The sequence below is a fragment of the Sarcophilus harrisii genome, chromosome 2 (assembly GCF_902635505.1).
Source record: "Sarcophilus harrisii chromosome 2, mSarHar1.11, whole genome shotgun sequence".
NCBI lineage: Eukaryota > Metazoa > Chordata > Mammalia > Dasyuromorphia > Dasyuridae > Sarcophilus > Sarcophilus harrisii.
Window position 1 is genome coordinate 211,590,966 of NC_045427.1, and position 13,474 is coordinate 211,604,439.

Sequence of the window (13,474 nt, forward strand, 5' to 3'; positions counted from 1 at the left end):
CCATTGACCCGGCTGCCCTCCTCTTGGCTCTTGCCCCAACCAGCTAGGACTGACGGGCCAAGAGGAGGGGAGGTGGCACAGCCCCCTTAGAGCAGGGCACTGTGCATGCTCTGTGATCTCTGTGTGATTGTTTACTCTAACGCTTCGTGTAAGACGCTTGTGTGGTCATGCTTTCATCTTCCGGGTCCGGGAGGGTGAGGAGACCAGGCCAGGACTGCGGGGGCTTATTTCTGAGCAAAGAACAGGCGCCCCAGGGAAGGACCTGCACTAAATCCCGAGGCCCCTCATCTCCTACTACCCTGACCTGACAGGTCTGAGAAGTGGGGGTGGAGAGGGGGGGAGCTTTCAGCTCAGAGGGCTGAGCCTAGTCTTGTTGGGTCTGGGGGCGAATCCTGGCTCTTCCATTTCCCACCTGAGTGACTTTGGGCCAGTCCTATAGATTCTTGAGCTCCCTGAGCCTCGGTTTCCTTATATATAAAATGAGTTTGGACTAGATGCCCTGGAGATCACGCCAAGGCCAGTATGGCACCTATCCAGTACCCCTGGGTATTCCGGGCCCCCAATTTACAGCTGCCAAGTGGGCAACGGCATCATCCTGCACAGGAGCCTGTGGAGCTTAGCCTTGCCCTGCTCTGACCTGCCCCCCATCATAGCACACCTTCTGCCCTGCCTAATGTCGGCTCCCTCAGGACCCTGGGAAGATGTCAGCTGTTTGCTCTGCTAGCATGCTGTGACTTATGTATATGTGTCTGTGTTTGTGTGTGTCATGATTCCCTACCCAGTGTTCAGCTTTTCTCTGGTTTGCGACAGGGGGTAATGCAGCTGTGAACAATGACCCCGAAATGGATGGGGAGGATGGGGTCTCCTTCATCAGTCCAATGGGCATCCTGTACACCCCGGCTCTGAAAGGTACCCCCTCTCTCCCTCAGATGGCGGCAGTCAGGTCCCTCCAGGCCAGGCCACAGTTGGGCCTCAAGACAATATAGGTCAAGGGGCTGTTGGGTCTGTGGTCCCATGATAGAGATCCACTTGCAAATAGGAAGCTCCTGTACCTCCAACCAACTAATTTAATCAGCTATTAATACATCAGGCACTGTGCTAATCACTGAATATACGAAAAGAGGCAAAAAAAAAATGACCGTTCAGGCCCAGCAAAAATTTATAAAAGTAACTATTACATACCAGGTATTGTGCTAGTCAAGGAATTCAAAACCAAAAGTGAAATAGTCTCTGCCCTCAAAAAACTTACATTCTACACTCACACACTCATACACATAATCCCTGTCAAGACCCCTATATGATTACTTACTCACCCACCAGCCCACCCAGACAAATGTGTGCATCTTCTACTTCCCCTCAAACAGCGTAGCCTTCACTCCCTGGAGTGGTCCTACCCAGGGGGACATAGGAAAAAATGTGCAGATAACCCAAAGAAACCATATGGAGAACAGGATAGCCTCCGGTCCCTCCCCATCTGTGAAAGCATTGGTAGATGATGTGAGGGGGAGGCAGGAGGGCAGCCCCCCGGCTCAGGATGACCGTGTTTCCTGTCCCTCCCTTGTCACCCCAGTGATGGAGGGCCATGGGGAGGTGAACATCAAGCTTTACTTGAACTGCAGCCACTGTGAGGTGGATGAGTGCCACATTGACCCAGAGAGCCACAGAGTTATCTGTTTCTGCGACCATGGCACGATACTGGCCGAAGACGGGGTCTCCTGCATAGGTGAGAACGCATCCTGGGGCCAGAATGCTGCTGGGATGCAGATTTGCAGGGAGAGGGGCTGGTCCTATGGTAGTTCACAGCACTGTTTCCTTGCCCCTCTTCCTGCTGGGATAAAGAGAACTAAGGGCTTAAAAGCAGCCTGGAGAGAGGTCTCATGCTCAGAGAGACCTTAGAAGTCACTGAGTCGCCCACTGGTAAATCACACAAATCACCAGTTGTGTCCCACGACTCATGGGCATTTAGAGCTGAGTCTCAAATGGAAGTTTCTTGTCTTGACTCTCAATCCAATATATGTTCACTCCTTTAGTACCGTGGAAACAACTGAGATTATCACCCAACTAACAAAAAATAATGAGTCAGAATAGGGAGGCTAAAGCAAAAGGGTATTTCTTTCCCCATCTTATCCCTCAGTGGCTACCCCCAGGTGGTCTCCCACCACAGTGACATCCCTAGTGATTGACAGTCTCTGTTAGACCCTCAAACCCCAGTAGAAGTGAGAATATATTTTTGTGCCACTTGCCCCAGGGGCAAAAACTGCTAGTTTGAGCTCTTTAGATAAGAGAGAAGCACTTTCTTCCTGCTCCTAAATTATCTAAGCTCATTAAAAGGAGGAAAAAGTCTCCAGAATGTGCAGAATGAGGAAGGACCGGAGCTGGCAGCAGGGCTTGGGGGGAGAGGGGGGGAAAGGCCGAAGCCTCTGAGGTTCTCAGTCCCCCCTCCTGCTGTGTCTTGCAGTGCCTCCCACCTCTGAACCCCACTTGCCTCTCTCCCTGATACTGTCTGTCGTGACTTCAGCCCTGGTGGCTGCCCTGGTCCTTGCATTCTCGGGCATCATGATTGGTGAGTAGTCTGGGCCCATAGAATCGCAAGTGCTGGAGGAGCCAGGTTGGGGGGCTCTCGGACTGAGGAAGCATGAAGTTTCTGGGTCTTCTCGGGAGGGTTTAGAGAGCCTTGATGGCAGGAGGGTGGAGGGACGGAGAACGGGACCCTTTCACTGAGAGAGCAGCTATGGAGAGGCTCCCCTCGCCCCCAATTTTAGCCTCATTCTTTATGGATAGGGAGAAATGTGTCCTGCTCCCAGGCCTTTGCCCACCACTTGTTAGTGACCACCTGGGCCTTTCCAGCCCAAGCTGTTCTTTGCTTCCACAATTCCCTCAGACTTCCTCTATCGTGTCCCCTTGGGAAACTTCTCCACTCCACTTGTGGCGGGGTCACAAAGTTCTTCACCAGCCTGGTTACCTGCCTCCAGATGCTCCCCAATGTGCCAGTGTCCTTAGTGTGGTGTCCAAAAGGGGGTGGAGAGTGGGGAGAGGGGCTCAGAAATAAAGATGGGGGGGAAAACAAACAAGAGGATGGTTTGTTTTTAATGTTTAAAGAGTGAGGGGGGGGGAACTATGACACCAAAACTGACACAGTTCTGCAGAGGCGTCTGTCCGGCGCCTGGGCTGAAACATTAGGCCCTTCCCAAAATTGCATGAGCTTTTCTTCTTAGTGAAGAGGTGACACACCTTGCTTGGAGGTAAACACCTTCCGTCCCAGCGGACCCACAGAGAAGCCTTTCTGCAGCCCTTTCTATATCTCAGGCTTCCCAGGTGTAACCTTCAAAGGCACCTCCTCGATACAAAGGGTCACTGGCATAGGACTCCAATGGAGGAACCAGAGCAAGTGTTGAGAGCTCTCAGAGTAGCCAACACTGTGGCCTCTGCGGCCGATGCTCCTCGGGGTATTTCTGTGGGGTGCTGCTGTGTTTGGGTTCCTACTCTTCTCCCTGAACATCATCTTGGTCTGCTCAGTCTGGGATGGACTTCTCAGTGAGATGCACCAGAAATGCCCCCGGAGCTTCGACGCTCCTTTGGCTACATCCATTAAGCCCCCCGCTGCGGGGCTTGTCTCTGTCCCCAGTGTACCGCAGGAAGCATCAGGAGCTCCAGGCGATGCAGATGGAACTGCAGAGCCCCGAGTACAAGCTGAGCAAACTGAGAACCTCCACCATCATGACCGACTACAACCCCAACTACTGCTTTGCCGGCAAAACCACGTCCATCAGCGACCTCAAGGAGGTGCCTCGGAAAAACATCTCCCTCATTCGGTATGTCCCAGTCTGCCTTCTCTGACTGAGTCTGAGGATGGGGCCGGAGCATCCAAGATGGCAGAGCTCAAGGAGAGAGGGGGGGTGGGAGGGAGGGAGGGAGAGAGAAAGAGAAAAAGATAGAGAGAAAGAGAGAGAGAGAGAGAGAGAGAGAGAGAAAGAGAGAGAGAGAGAGAGAGGAGAGAGGAAGGGAGAGAAAGAGAGGGAGGGAGGAGGGAAGGAAAGAAAGGGAAAAGGAGAGGGGGAGAGAGGGAAAGGAAGGGAAAGGAGAGAGAAAAGAAAGAAAAAACAAGAAACTGGGTTCTAATCCCAGTTCTTTTACTTATTACTTATATGAATTAAAGCAAATCTACTATAGGTCTTGATTTCCATTTGCAAAATGCAAAACTTGGGATTAAATGATCCCTAAATTTCCTTCTAACTCTAGAGTTCTGGACTTGAAATCCAGAAGACCTATATTCAACTCCCAATTCAGATGCTACTCTGTATGTGATTCTGGATAATCTCTCTGTACCTCAGTTTGTTTGTTTGTAAGGCTAGGAGGTTGAATTCAGTGTTTTATATAGTATGTTTCAGTGTTAAATTGAAGATCCTATACAAATCATAAAATTGAAGTTTCAATGGAATTAGTCTGATGTTGACATGCCAACATTCCCACTGACTTAGACCTGATAATTAAGTCAGGTAGGAGTAACCTAATCAAGCCCCTTCATTTTAAGAAGTTTTACTAAGAGAGGATTATGCAATCCCTAAGAGCATTTCACACAAGCTTTACAAGAGCTAATCATTCTTTCTGCTAAAAAAAAAAAAAAAAATACACTTTTGCTGCTTTATATAACTTAGAGCATACACTTCACAATTCAAAAGAAAGCCAGGGGTTTCATTTTTAGACAGCTTCCACTACATATTTTAAAGTAAAGGTTTATTTTCAGTCTCCGCTTTCCATCAGCAAATTTGAATGAACATTTGGTTATTATACTTACTAATTGGGACAGCAGATAACTTTCAAGTGTTCTGTCTTCACAATGATATTTAGGGAGAAAATTTTGTCCCGCACTAATTGGAAAGACAATAGCCATTTATCAATATCACTGATATGCTGGATGGGCCAGTGGACCTATGTTTAAATCCTTTGTGACACCAGCCAAGTCATTTTCTAGGCCTCAGTTTCTTTATCTTAAAAATAAAGGGGTTCCACTAGATGTTGTTTTGAAACCTTGTCCAGCTCTAAACCTCTTGATCCTATGAGGAAAGGCAGGCTTCAGAGATGGGGTCATGGAAGCCTGTCCCTGCTGTCCCAATCCACAAAGCCCAGTGTCAATTTAAGGCAGGAAGTGGAAAAGGTAATTTCAAGGCTGGATGACCACATGTCAGGTATGATGTAGAAAGGATTCTTTTTCAGGTATGGGATATGGCCTGTGAAGTTCCTTCCAATTCTAAAATTTTGTGATCTGTGAAAAACAAACAATATTTTCTTTTATTTAACTTTTAAAATCTAGACTACCTATTTTTCTTTTAAAAATTAGGTGTAGTTTTAACAAAACAAATATATGTATTTAAAATTTTTTAAACTTTCAATTATAAATTGTGAAATGTATCATTTTTAAAATGGTATTTCATAAGCTTGTTACGAAGCCTTCAAGTCTTCTCACCCTTAATACATTTGAAAAGATAAGCTTTCCTACTTTTTCAATTCCCTGTGATTCCTGAGTTTGAATGAATGTATTTAAAAGAAGCAAATCTTTTTTTATGCTTATAGAAGAATCTGTTTTTGCAAAACACCAGGATTACCTCTTCAATCTTTTATAAATCTAGATGTTAATTAAGAGAAGGACTCATTTATGTAAAATTTCATCATTAAACAGCAACCGCTTATCTTTGTTGTTGTTCAGTTGATTCTTCATGACACTTCATGACCCCATTTGGGTTTTCTTGGCAAAGATACTGGAGTGCTTTGCCATTTCCTTTTCCAGCTCATTTTGCAGATAAAAAACCGAAGCAAACAGGGTTAAATGAGTTGCCCATCTTTACACAGCTCCTGAATATCTGAGGCCACATTTAAACTTAGGTCTTCCTGGCCCAGAGCTCTAGCTACTGTGCCCTATTGCTTGTCTGGTTCATCCTGAATCCGTGGATGTACTATACCTAGTATATTCCAGGAAAAAAAATTACTGTATAATCAGAACCCACTGCCTAAGCCTCTGAAGGCTTCCAATCTGTCCATCTCACTCTTTCTTCTGCTTTGTCCAGGGGTCTGGGCCATGGTGCCTTTGGGGAAGTGTATGAAGGCCAAGTATCTGGAATCCCCAGTGACCCCAGCCCACTCCAGGTGGCAGTTAAGGTAAGGGATAACCCACATTTCCACAGGCTCTAAGGCTTGAGGTCTAAGTCGCTGCTTCTGAAAAGCTTATCATCCTTCATGAATCCTGACTTAAAACTTTCCCTTCTCTCTTCCTTTTTCTTGTCTGTGTCCAGACCCTTCCAGAGGTGTGCTCAGAACAGGATGAGCTGGATTTCCTCATGGAAGCGTTGATCATTAGGTAAACTGAGTGCGGAACACAGAAAATCTCTCATGAAATGGTGAAATCTCAAACGGAAGGTGGCCTTCACATCGTCCTCTGGCCCTACTCTTTCACTTAGCCCTCTGACCACAGAAAATCTGTCCTCAGGGAAACTGGAAGAAATGCCAGTAGCCTTGGGACCTAGATAGCTATCATCAGTTCTTCTTGGTAGAGGGAAGCTACCATGTCCCTGCATACCACTTCTGTCCCCTTCCACTTTTCTGTGGACTTAAAAATTTCCAGTAATCTGGAGAAAGAGCCTTCATTCCTTCTTCATACTCAATATCAGTGGTTCTCAAACTTTTGTTTTCAGTATCTTTATCCTATTAAAAATAATTGAGGATCTCTCCAAAGCGTTTTTGATTATCTGGATTATATTTATAGACATTTACCATATTGGAAATAAAAACTATTTTTGAATTTGTAGACCCTCTAAAAGGATTTCAGAGATCCCCAGGATTCTCTAGGCTCCAGGGGTCCTCAAACTTTTTAAATAGGGGGCCAGTTCTGTCCCTCAGACTGTTGGAGGGCTGGACTATAGTGAAAACAAAAACTTTGTTTTGTGGGCCTTTAAATAAAGAAACTTCATAGCTCTGGGTGAGGGGGATAATCATCCTCAGATGCTGCATCTGGCCCGCGGGCCGTAGTTTGAGGACCCCTGCTCTACATCATACTTTGAGAACCACTGCTCAATATGGTAGATTTTACCTAGGTTATAGGAAACTCTTATATGGGTGGGAAAATTTAAATAGGTCTCTGGTTGGAGGCAAAGACATTAACTAGATTGAACTCTCAAGTTTACTTCTAATACATGACAGTAAAAGGTTATCATCAAAACTAAATATCCCAAGGGCTCTGTGGTACTTGGAAAAGTACTAAGATCTTCTAGAACCCCAAAATGATTCCAACTAGTTAACTCTAACTTACCTGGGTTACTGTTGCCCAAAAAGTGACCCGATATGTATTCTGTATATTTCTCTTTAACTAATGTTTAAATATTTAATAATTTTTAATTATTATGTGAATTTTAAAATTCTAATGGCTTCAATTATAAATAAATATAGTCTGTTTTTCAAAAATATTAGGTTGCTTCAAGTTGATCAATATGAGAAGCTGAAAACATTGGGTTAGGAAGCTAAGTCTGTCTGTTCACAAACTAGTAAAGAAAGATGAGCTTTCCTGCTTTTTTGTTCCTAAGTGATTTCTCAGGAAGAACTCTGAATGGGATAGTGAGCAGAGTATAATTTCTTATGGAAGAATGAGTGCACTTAGACAGCTGAACAAGTCTCTTTTAACACAGTTAACTTTTAACATTCCTTTCTTCTTCTGCAGCAAATTCAACCACCAGAACATTGTTCGCTGTATTGGGGTGAGCCTGCAGGCCCTGCCCCGATTTATCCTCCTAGAGCTGATGGCTGGAGGAGACCTCAAATCCTTCCTTCGGGAGACTCGCCCTCGCCCAGTAAGTGAGGTTGCTAGGTAAACAGTTTGATAGATGAAATAATTAGGATAGGGCTGAATGAACTTGAAAGACAGTAATATGCCAGCAGCTCAGGATGTAAGGGAAATCAGCCGGTGGTCTGAATAAGGGGAATGGCCAGGAAGGAATAATTGGACAATGGTACTAGTCAAAGTATCCAAAACCAATGCAAATTTTACAAGCTTAAGTTAATTGACTAATTAACTTTTGCATTAATTAATTTTTAAATCTGGTCTAATAGGAAGAGAATTGGACTAAGAATCAAAAACCTGATTTATTATCTGAGTTTCCACTTAGTGACCCCATAAGTCTTCATGAACTGGATTTAGAACTAATTAAACCATACAATTTAGGGCTAGAAGGAACCTGAGAGACGTTCTAATCCAAACTCTTCATTTCATCCCTAATCTCTCTCCTCACTTCCAATTTCACTTCGCCAACTGACATTTGGCCATCTTGAACTGGATGTCATGTTTTATTGTTGTTCCGTTGTTTCATTAATGTCTGACTAATGTCTTTAAGATTAATGTCTTCATGATCTCATTTGAATATCCTTGGCAAAGATACTGGGATGGTTTGCCTTTGCCTTCTCCAGCTCATTTTGATGAGGAAACTGAAGATTTAAGTGCCCAGGGTATCTGAGACTACATCTTCCTAATCATCCAGGTTCACACTCTCAGTGTCATCCCCAACTCCTCATCCCCATTCACCCAAAATATTCAAATCTTTTCCTATTTTCACAACATATCTCTCTTTCTCTCTGTGGTTCTTTGTCTCTGTCTCTCTGTGTGTGTCTCTTTGTCTCTGTGTATGTCTCTTTGTTTCTGTCTCTATCTCTTTTTCTGGTTCTCTGTCTCTCTGTATTTCTCTATCTCTGTCTCTGTGTCTCACTGTCTGTGAATGTCTCTGTGTCTCTCTGTTTTTCTCTCTCTCTCTCTGTCTATGTCTATCTCTTTCTCTCTCTCTCTCTCTCTCTCTCTCTCTCTCTCTATATATATATATATATATATATATATATATACACACACACATATATACATATATATATATATATATATATATATATATATGGCAAACTAGACAAGGAGTCAGGATTAGGAGAGAGCCTTCCTAAAATCATCCTTATTACTTATTATTATTTTAAGGAAAGCTCTCTTTATCTCTATGCTAAGTGTTTTTAATAAATATGGGTACTGTATTTTATCAAAAAAAAATTTCTGCATCTATTGAGATTATCATATGATTTCTGTTGGTTTTGTTATTGATATGGTCAGTTATAGTAATTGATTTTGATACTAATATTGAACTAGCCCTGAATTCCTAGTACAAATCCCACTTGGTCATAGTGGATTATTCTGTTGATAAATTGCTGTAATCTCTTTGCTAATATTTTATTTAAAATTTTTGCATCAATAGTCATTAGGGAGATTGGTCTGTGATTTTCTTTCTCTGTTTTGGCTCTTCTTGGTTTAGATATCAGTATCATATTTGTGTCATAGAAGGAATTTGACAGAACTCCTTCTTTATCTATTTTTCTAAATAGTTTACATAGTATTGTAATTAATTGTTCTTTAAATGTTTGGAAGAATTCACTTGTAAATCCATCTGACCCTGGAGATTTTTCTTTGGGAGTTAATTAATGACTTGTTTATTTCCTCTTCTGTTAATCTGGACAATTTAGATTATTGTAAAAATTCATCTATTTCAGTTAAATTGTCAGATTTGCCCCCATACAGTGGGCAAAATAGCTTCTAATTATTGCTTTAACTTCTTTTTCATTGGTAGTAAGTTTACCCTTTTCATTTTTGATGCTGATGATTTGGGTTTTTTTTCCTTTCCTTTTTCTAATCAAATTAACCAAAAGTTTATCTATTTTGTTGGGGGTTTTTTTTCATAAAACTAACTTAGTTTTATTAATTAGTTCAATCATTTTCTTAGTTTCAATTTTATTAATCTTTCTTTTTATTTTCAGAATTTCTAATTTTATATTTAATTGGGGTTTTTTAATTTGTTATTTTTCTAGCTTTTTCAGCTGTATACCCAATTCATTGATCTCTTTCTTTATTTTATTCATGTAGTTATTTAGAGAGATAAAATTTCCCCTAAGAACTGCTTTGGCTGCATCCCATAGGTTTTAGTGTATTGTCTCATTATTTTCATTCTCTTGGATGAAATTATGGATTGTTTTTGTGATTTGTTTGACCCACTCATTCTTTAGAATTTGATTATAATTTTTATTGCCTCATGGTCTGAAAATGAAGCATCTATTATTTCTGCCTTTCTACATTTGATCGTGAGGTTTTTATGCCCTAATACATGCTCAATTTTTGTGTAGGTGCTATGTATTGCCAAGAAAAAGATATATTCCTTTCTGTCTCTATTCAATTTTCTTCAGAGTTCTATCATATCTAGGTTTTCTAGGATCCTATTAACTTCCCTAGTTTCTTTCTTATTTATTTTGTGATTAGATTTTTCTGATTCTGAGAAGGGAGAGTCTCCCACTAATATAGTTTTGATATCTATTTTTTCCTGTAACAGGCTTAATATCTTCTCTAGGAATTTGTATGCTCTACTACTAGGTACATATACATTTAATATCACTACTACTTGATTATTTATGGTACCCTTTACCAAGATGTACTTTCCTTCCTTATCTCTTTTAATTTTTTTACTTTTTACTTATTTTTTCTTTTTTTTACTTTTGCTTTATCTGAGATCAGAATGGCTACCCCTGCTTTTTTTGCTTCAGTTAAGCATAATAAATTCTGTTCCAGCCCTTTACCTTTACTCTGTATGTGTCTCTCTGTGTCAAATGTGCTTCTTGGGTTTTTGTTTGTTTTTTTGTTTTTTGGGGGGTAAAATGACTTACCCAGAGTCACACAACTAGGAATTAATAAGTGTCTGAGGCTGGATTTTGAACTCAGGTCCTTCCAACTTCAGGGCTGCCACTCAATCCACTGAGCCACCTAGCTGCCCCAAAGGTGCTTCTTGTAAACAACATATTGTAGCATTATGTTTTTTAATCCACTCTGGTATTCACTGCCGTTTTATGAGAAAGTTCATCCTGTTCACATTCATAGTTATGATTACAGCTCTGTATTTCCCTTAGTCCTATTTTCTTCCCTTTATATACTTTCGTACCTGCTTTCCACCCTGTCCTTAGTAGTGTTTTGTTTTGGTTTTTTTAACCTACCCCACCCACTACTTTATCTTTTATCAACCCTTCTTCTCTTCTCTTACCTTTTCTCCTAGTATTTCTGCCCTCCTTTCTATCCTGCTCCTCCCTTTTCTTTTCCTCTTTCTCCTCCTACTTCTATATAGGATTAGATAAAATTCTATATCCAACTGAGTGATTAAATTATTCCCACTTTGAACCAAAACTGATGAGATCAAGCTTCAGACAATGCTCATTCCTCTCCCTTCTTTGCTTCAATTGTAATAGGTCTTTTGCATTTCTGGTGACCTATTTTGTCCCCTTTCCTCTTCTTCCAATACACCCTTAATGTCTTTTTCTTTGATATCATCATATCATACATTCACAACTACATCCTCAGGCCATCCCCCTCTGTCTGCCCCAGTGATAGAGTTTGTTACAGATATTGTTTTCCCATCTAAGCATGTAAACAGTTTAACCTTTAAATAACATATTTTCCCCTGTTTACCTTTCTATGCTTGAGTCCTGTGTTTGAAGATTAAATTTTCTGTATAGTTCTGACTTTTTCCAATAGAAAGTCTCCTACTTCATTGAAGATCCATTATCTTCCCTGAAAGATGATGCTCAGTCTTTCTGGTAGTTAATTCTTAGTTGTGACCCTAGGTCCTTTGCCTTCCCAGAATATGGTATTCCAGGGTCTCCAGTCCTTTGTGGTAGAAGCTGCTAGATCCTGAGTAATCCTGGTTGTTGTTCCTTGATATTTGAATTGCTTTTGTCTGGCAGCTTGCAGTATTTTTCTTAAGTTGTAGTTCTGGAGTTTTATAACAATGTTTCTTGGGGTTTTTCTTGTGAGAGCTATTTCCAAAGGTACTCAATGGATTCTTTCAATGACTATTTCCCCTTTTGTTTCTAGAATATTGAGGCAGTTTTTCTTGATGATCTCTTGAAGAATGCTATCCAGATTCTTTTTTTGGTTATGACCTTCAGATAGGCCAATGATTTTTAAACTGTCTCTTCTGTATCTATTTTCCAGGTTGGCTGTTTTTCCAATGAGGTATTTCACATTTCCTCCCATTTTTTTTCATTCTTTTTAGTTTGATGGATTCTTGATATCTCACAGAATCATTAGCTTCTATTTGCCTCATTCTAGTTTTTATTGTGTGATTTTTTCACCAATTAACTTTAATATTTCTTTTTCCATTTGGTTAATTCTAATTTAGAAGGTGGTGTTTTCTTCAGTGGATTTTTTTTATTTGGCCAATTATATTTTTTAAGGAATTTCCTTCCTTTTCCAAGCTGACTCTCTCTTGCGTACCTTTCTTTCCTCCTTTTTTCTTCTTTCTCTTATTTGCCTTTTAAAGTCTTTTGTGAGCACTTCCAAGAAGCTTCGTTGGGCTTGAGATCAATTCATATCACTCTTTGAGATTTCCTCTGTGAACATTCTGTCCTTGTCTGAGTTGGTGTTTTGGTCTGCCCTGTCACCGTTGTAGCTTTCTATGGTCAAAGTTCCTTTCTGTTTCTTGCTCATTTTCTTTCCTTTTCTTTTGGTATTTCCTTTTTTTGTACTTTTATGTTAGAACTCTGCTCCTGAGGTAAAAGGACCACTGTCCCGAATTTTCTGTGAAGCTCTGAGCCTTGGCTTTGAGCATAGGGACCCCTTGTATTTTCAGGGAGTAGTTTTATCTGGTCTTTCCAGGAAACATCTTGATTAAGATGTTTCCAGAGTTTGCTTTCTGAGCTGGAACTGAAAGCTGCCTCCCCCCCATCTGCTTCTCTACTAGGCCAGGATTAAGGGTCTCAGTTGCTGATCTGCTGTGATTAAGACCCTCTCACCAGCTTTCCCAGAGTCTATCTGAGCTGGGCTGAACTCCCTTTTAATCCCAGTGAGACTGACCTTTCTTGAAGCTTTTCAGTATATCTTGAGCCAGAGAATGCTTTCATTCCATCACACTCTGTTCAGAGACTTGGGGTCTCTCTCTCTCATGGGGTTTTCAAGGGAAACTTAGAAAGTTTGAGGAGCTTCTTGGCTTCTCTTCACCATCTTAGATCCACCCCTGGAAGTTGTGTTCTATAATGTTTTAAAGATGACAAAGCATTTTATATATGTTATCTCTCATTCTCACAACAAGCCTATGATGTTATTCACTTGTTTTACAAATGGGGAAACCGAGACTGAGAGAAGTTAAGTGCCCCACCTGGGATCCCACTGCCAAGTCAGTGTCCGAGGCATTATTTTGGGTTTTCTTGACTTTAAATCCAATACTCTATCCGCTGTTCTGTCTAGCTGCAAAAGTAAAAATACTCTTGAAGTGGGAAGTATGAGAGAGAGGAGATGGTGGGTACATACGGCCAACAAGCACTTATTAAGTGCTGCTCCGCACTGGGCACTGTGCTAAACATGAAGAATGGCAAACAGACCCAGCCCTCCAGAAGCCTGCGTTACAATGGGGGAAGACATCACACAAAA

General features: G+C 41.4%; 1 protein-coding gene across 1 annotated transcript in view; it reads left to right on the top strand.

The window, feature by feature from the left end:
• Positions 1-676: 676 nt before the first annotated feature.
• ALK (ALK receptor tyrosine kinase) overlaps positions 677-13,474 on the top strand; it is a 49,598-nt gene continuing 36,800 nt past the window's right edge. The window contains exons 1-7 of the mRNA XM_031951322.1: positions 677-909; positions 1,571-1,723; positions 2,459-2,563; positions 3,626-3,812; positions 6,063-6,153; positions 6,288-6,352; positions 7,706-7,835. Of these exons, the coding sequence (XP_031807182.1) occupies positions 843-909; positions 1,571-1,723; positions 2,459-2,563; positions 3,626-3,812; positions 6,063-6,153; positions 6,288-6,352; positions 7,706-7,835 (798 nt within the window). The 5' untranslated portion in view covers positions 677-842. The remainder of the gene's footprint in view (positions 910-1,570; positions 1,724-2,458; positions 2,564-3,625; positions 3,813-6,062; positions 6,154-6,287; positions 6,353-7,705; positions 7,836-13,474) is intronic.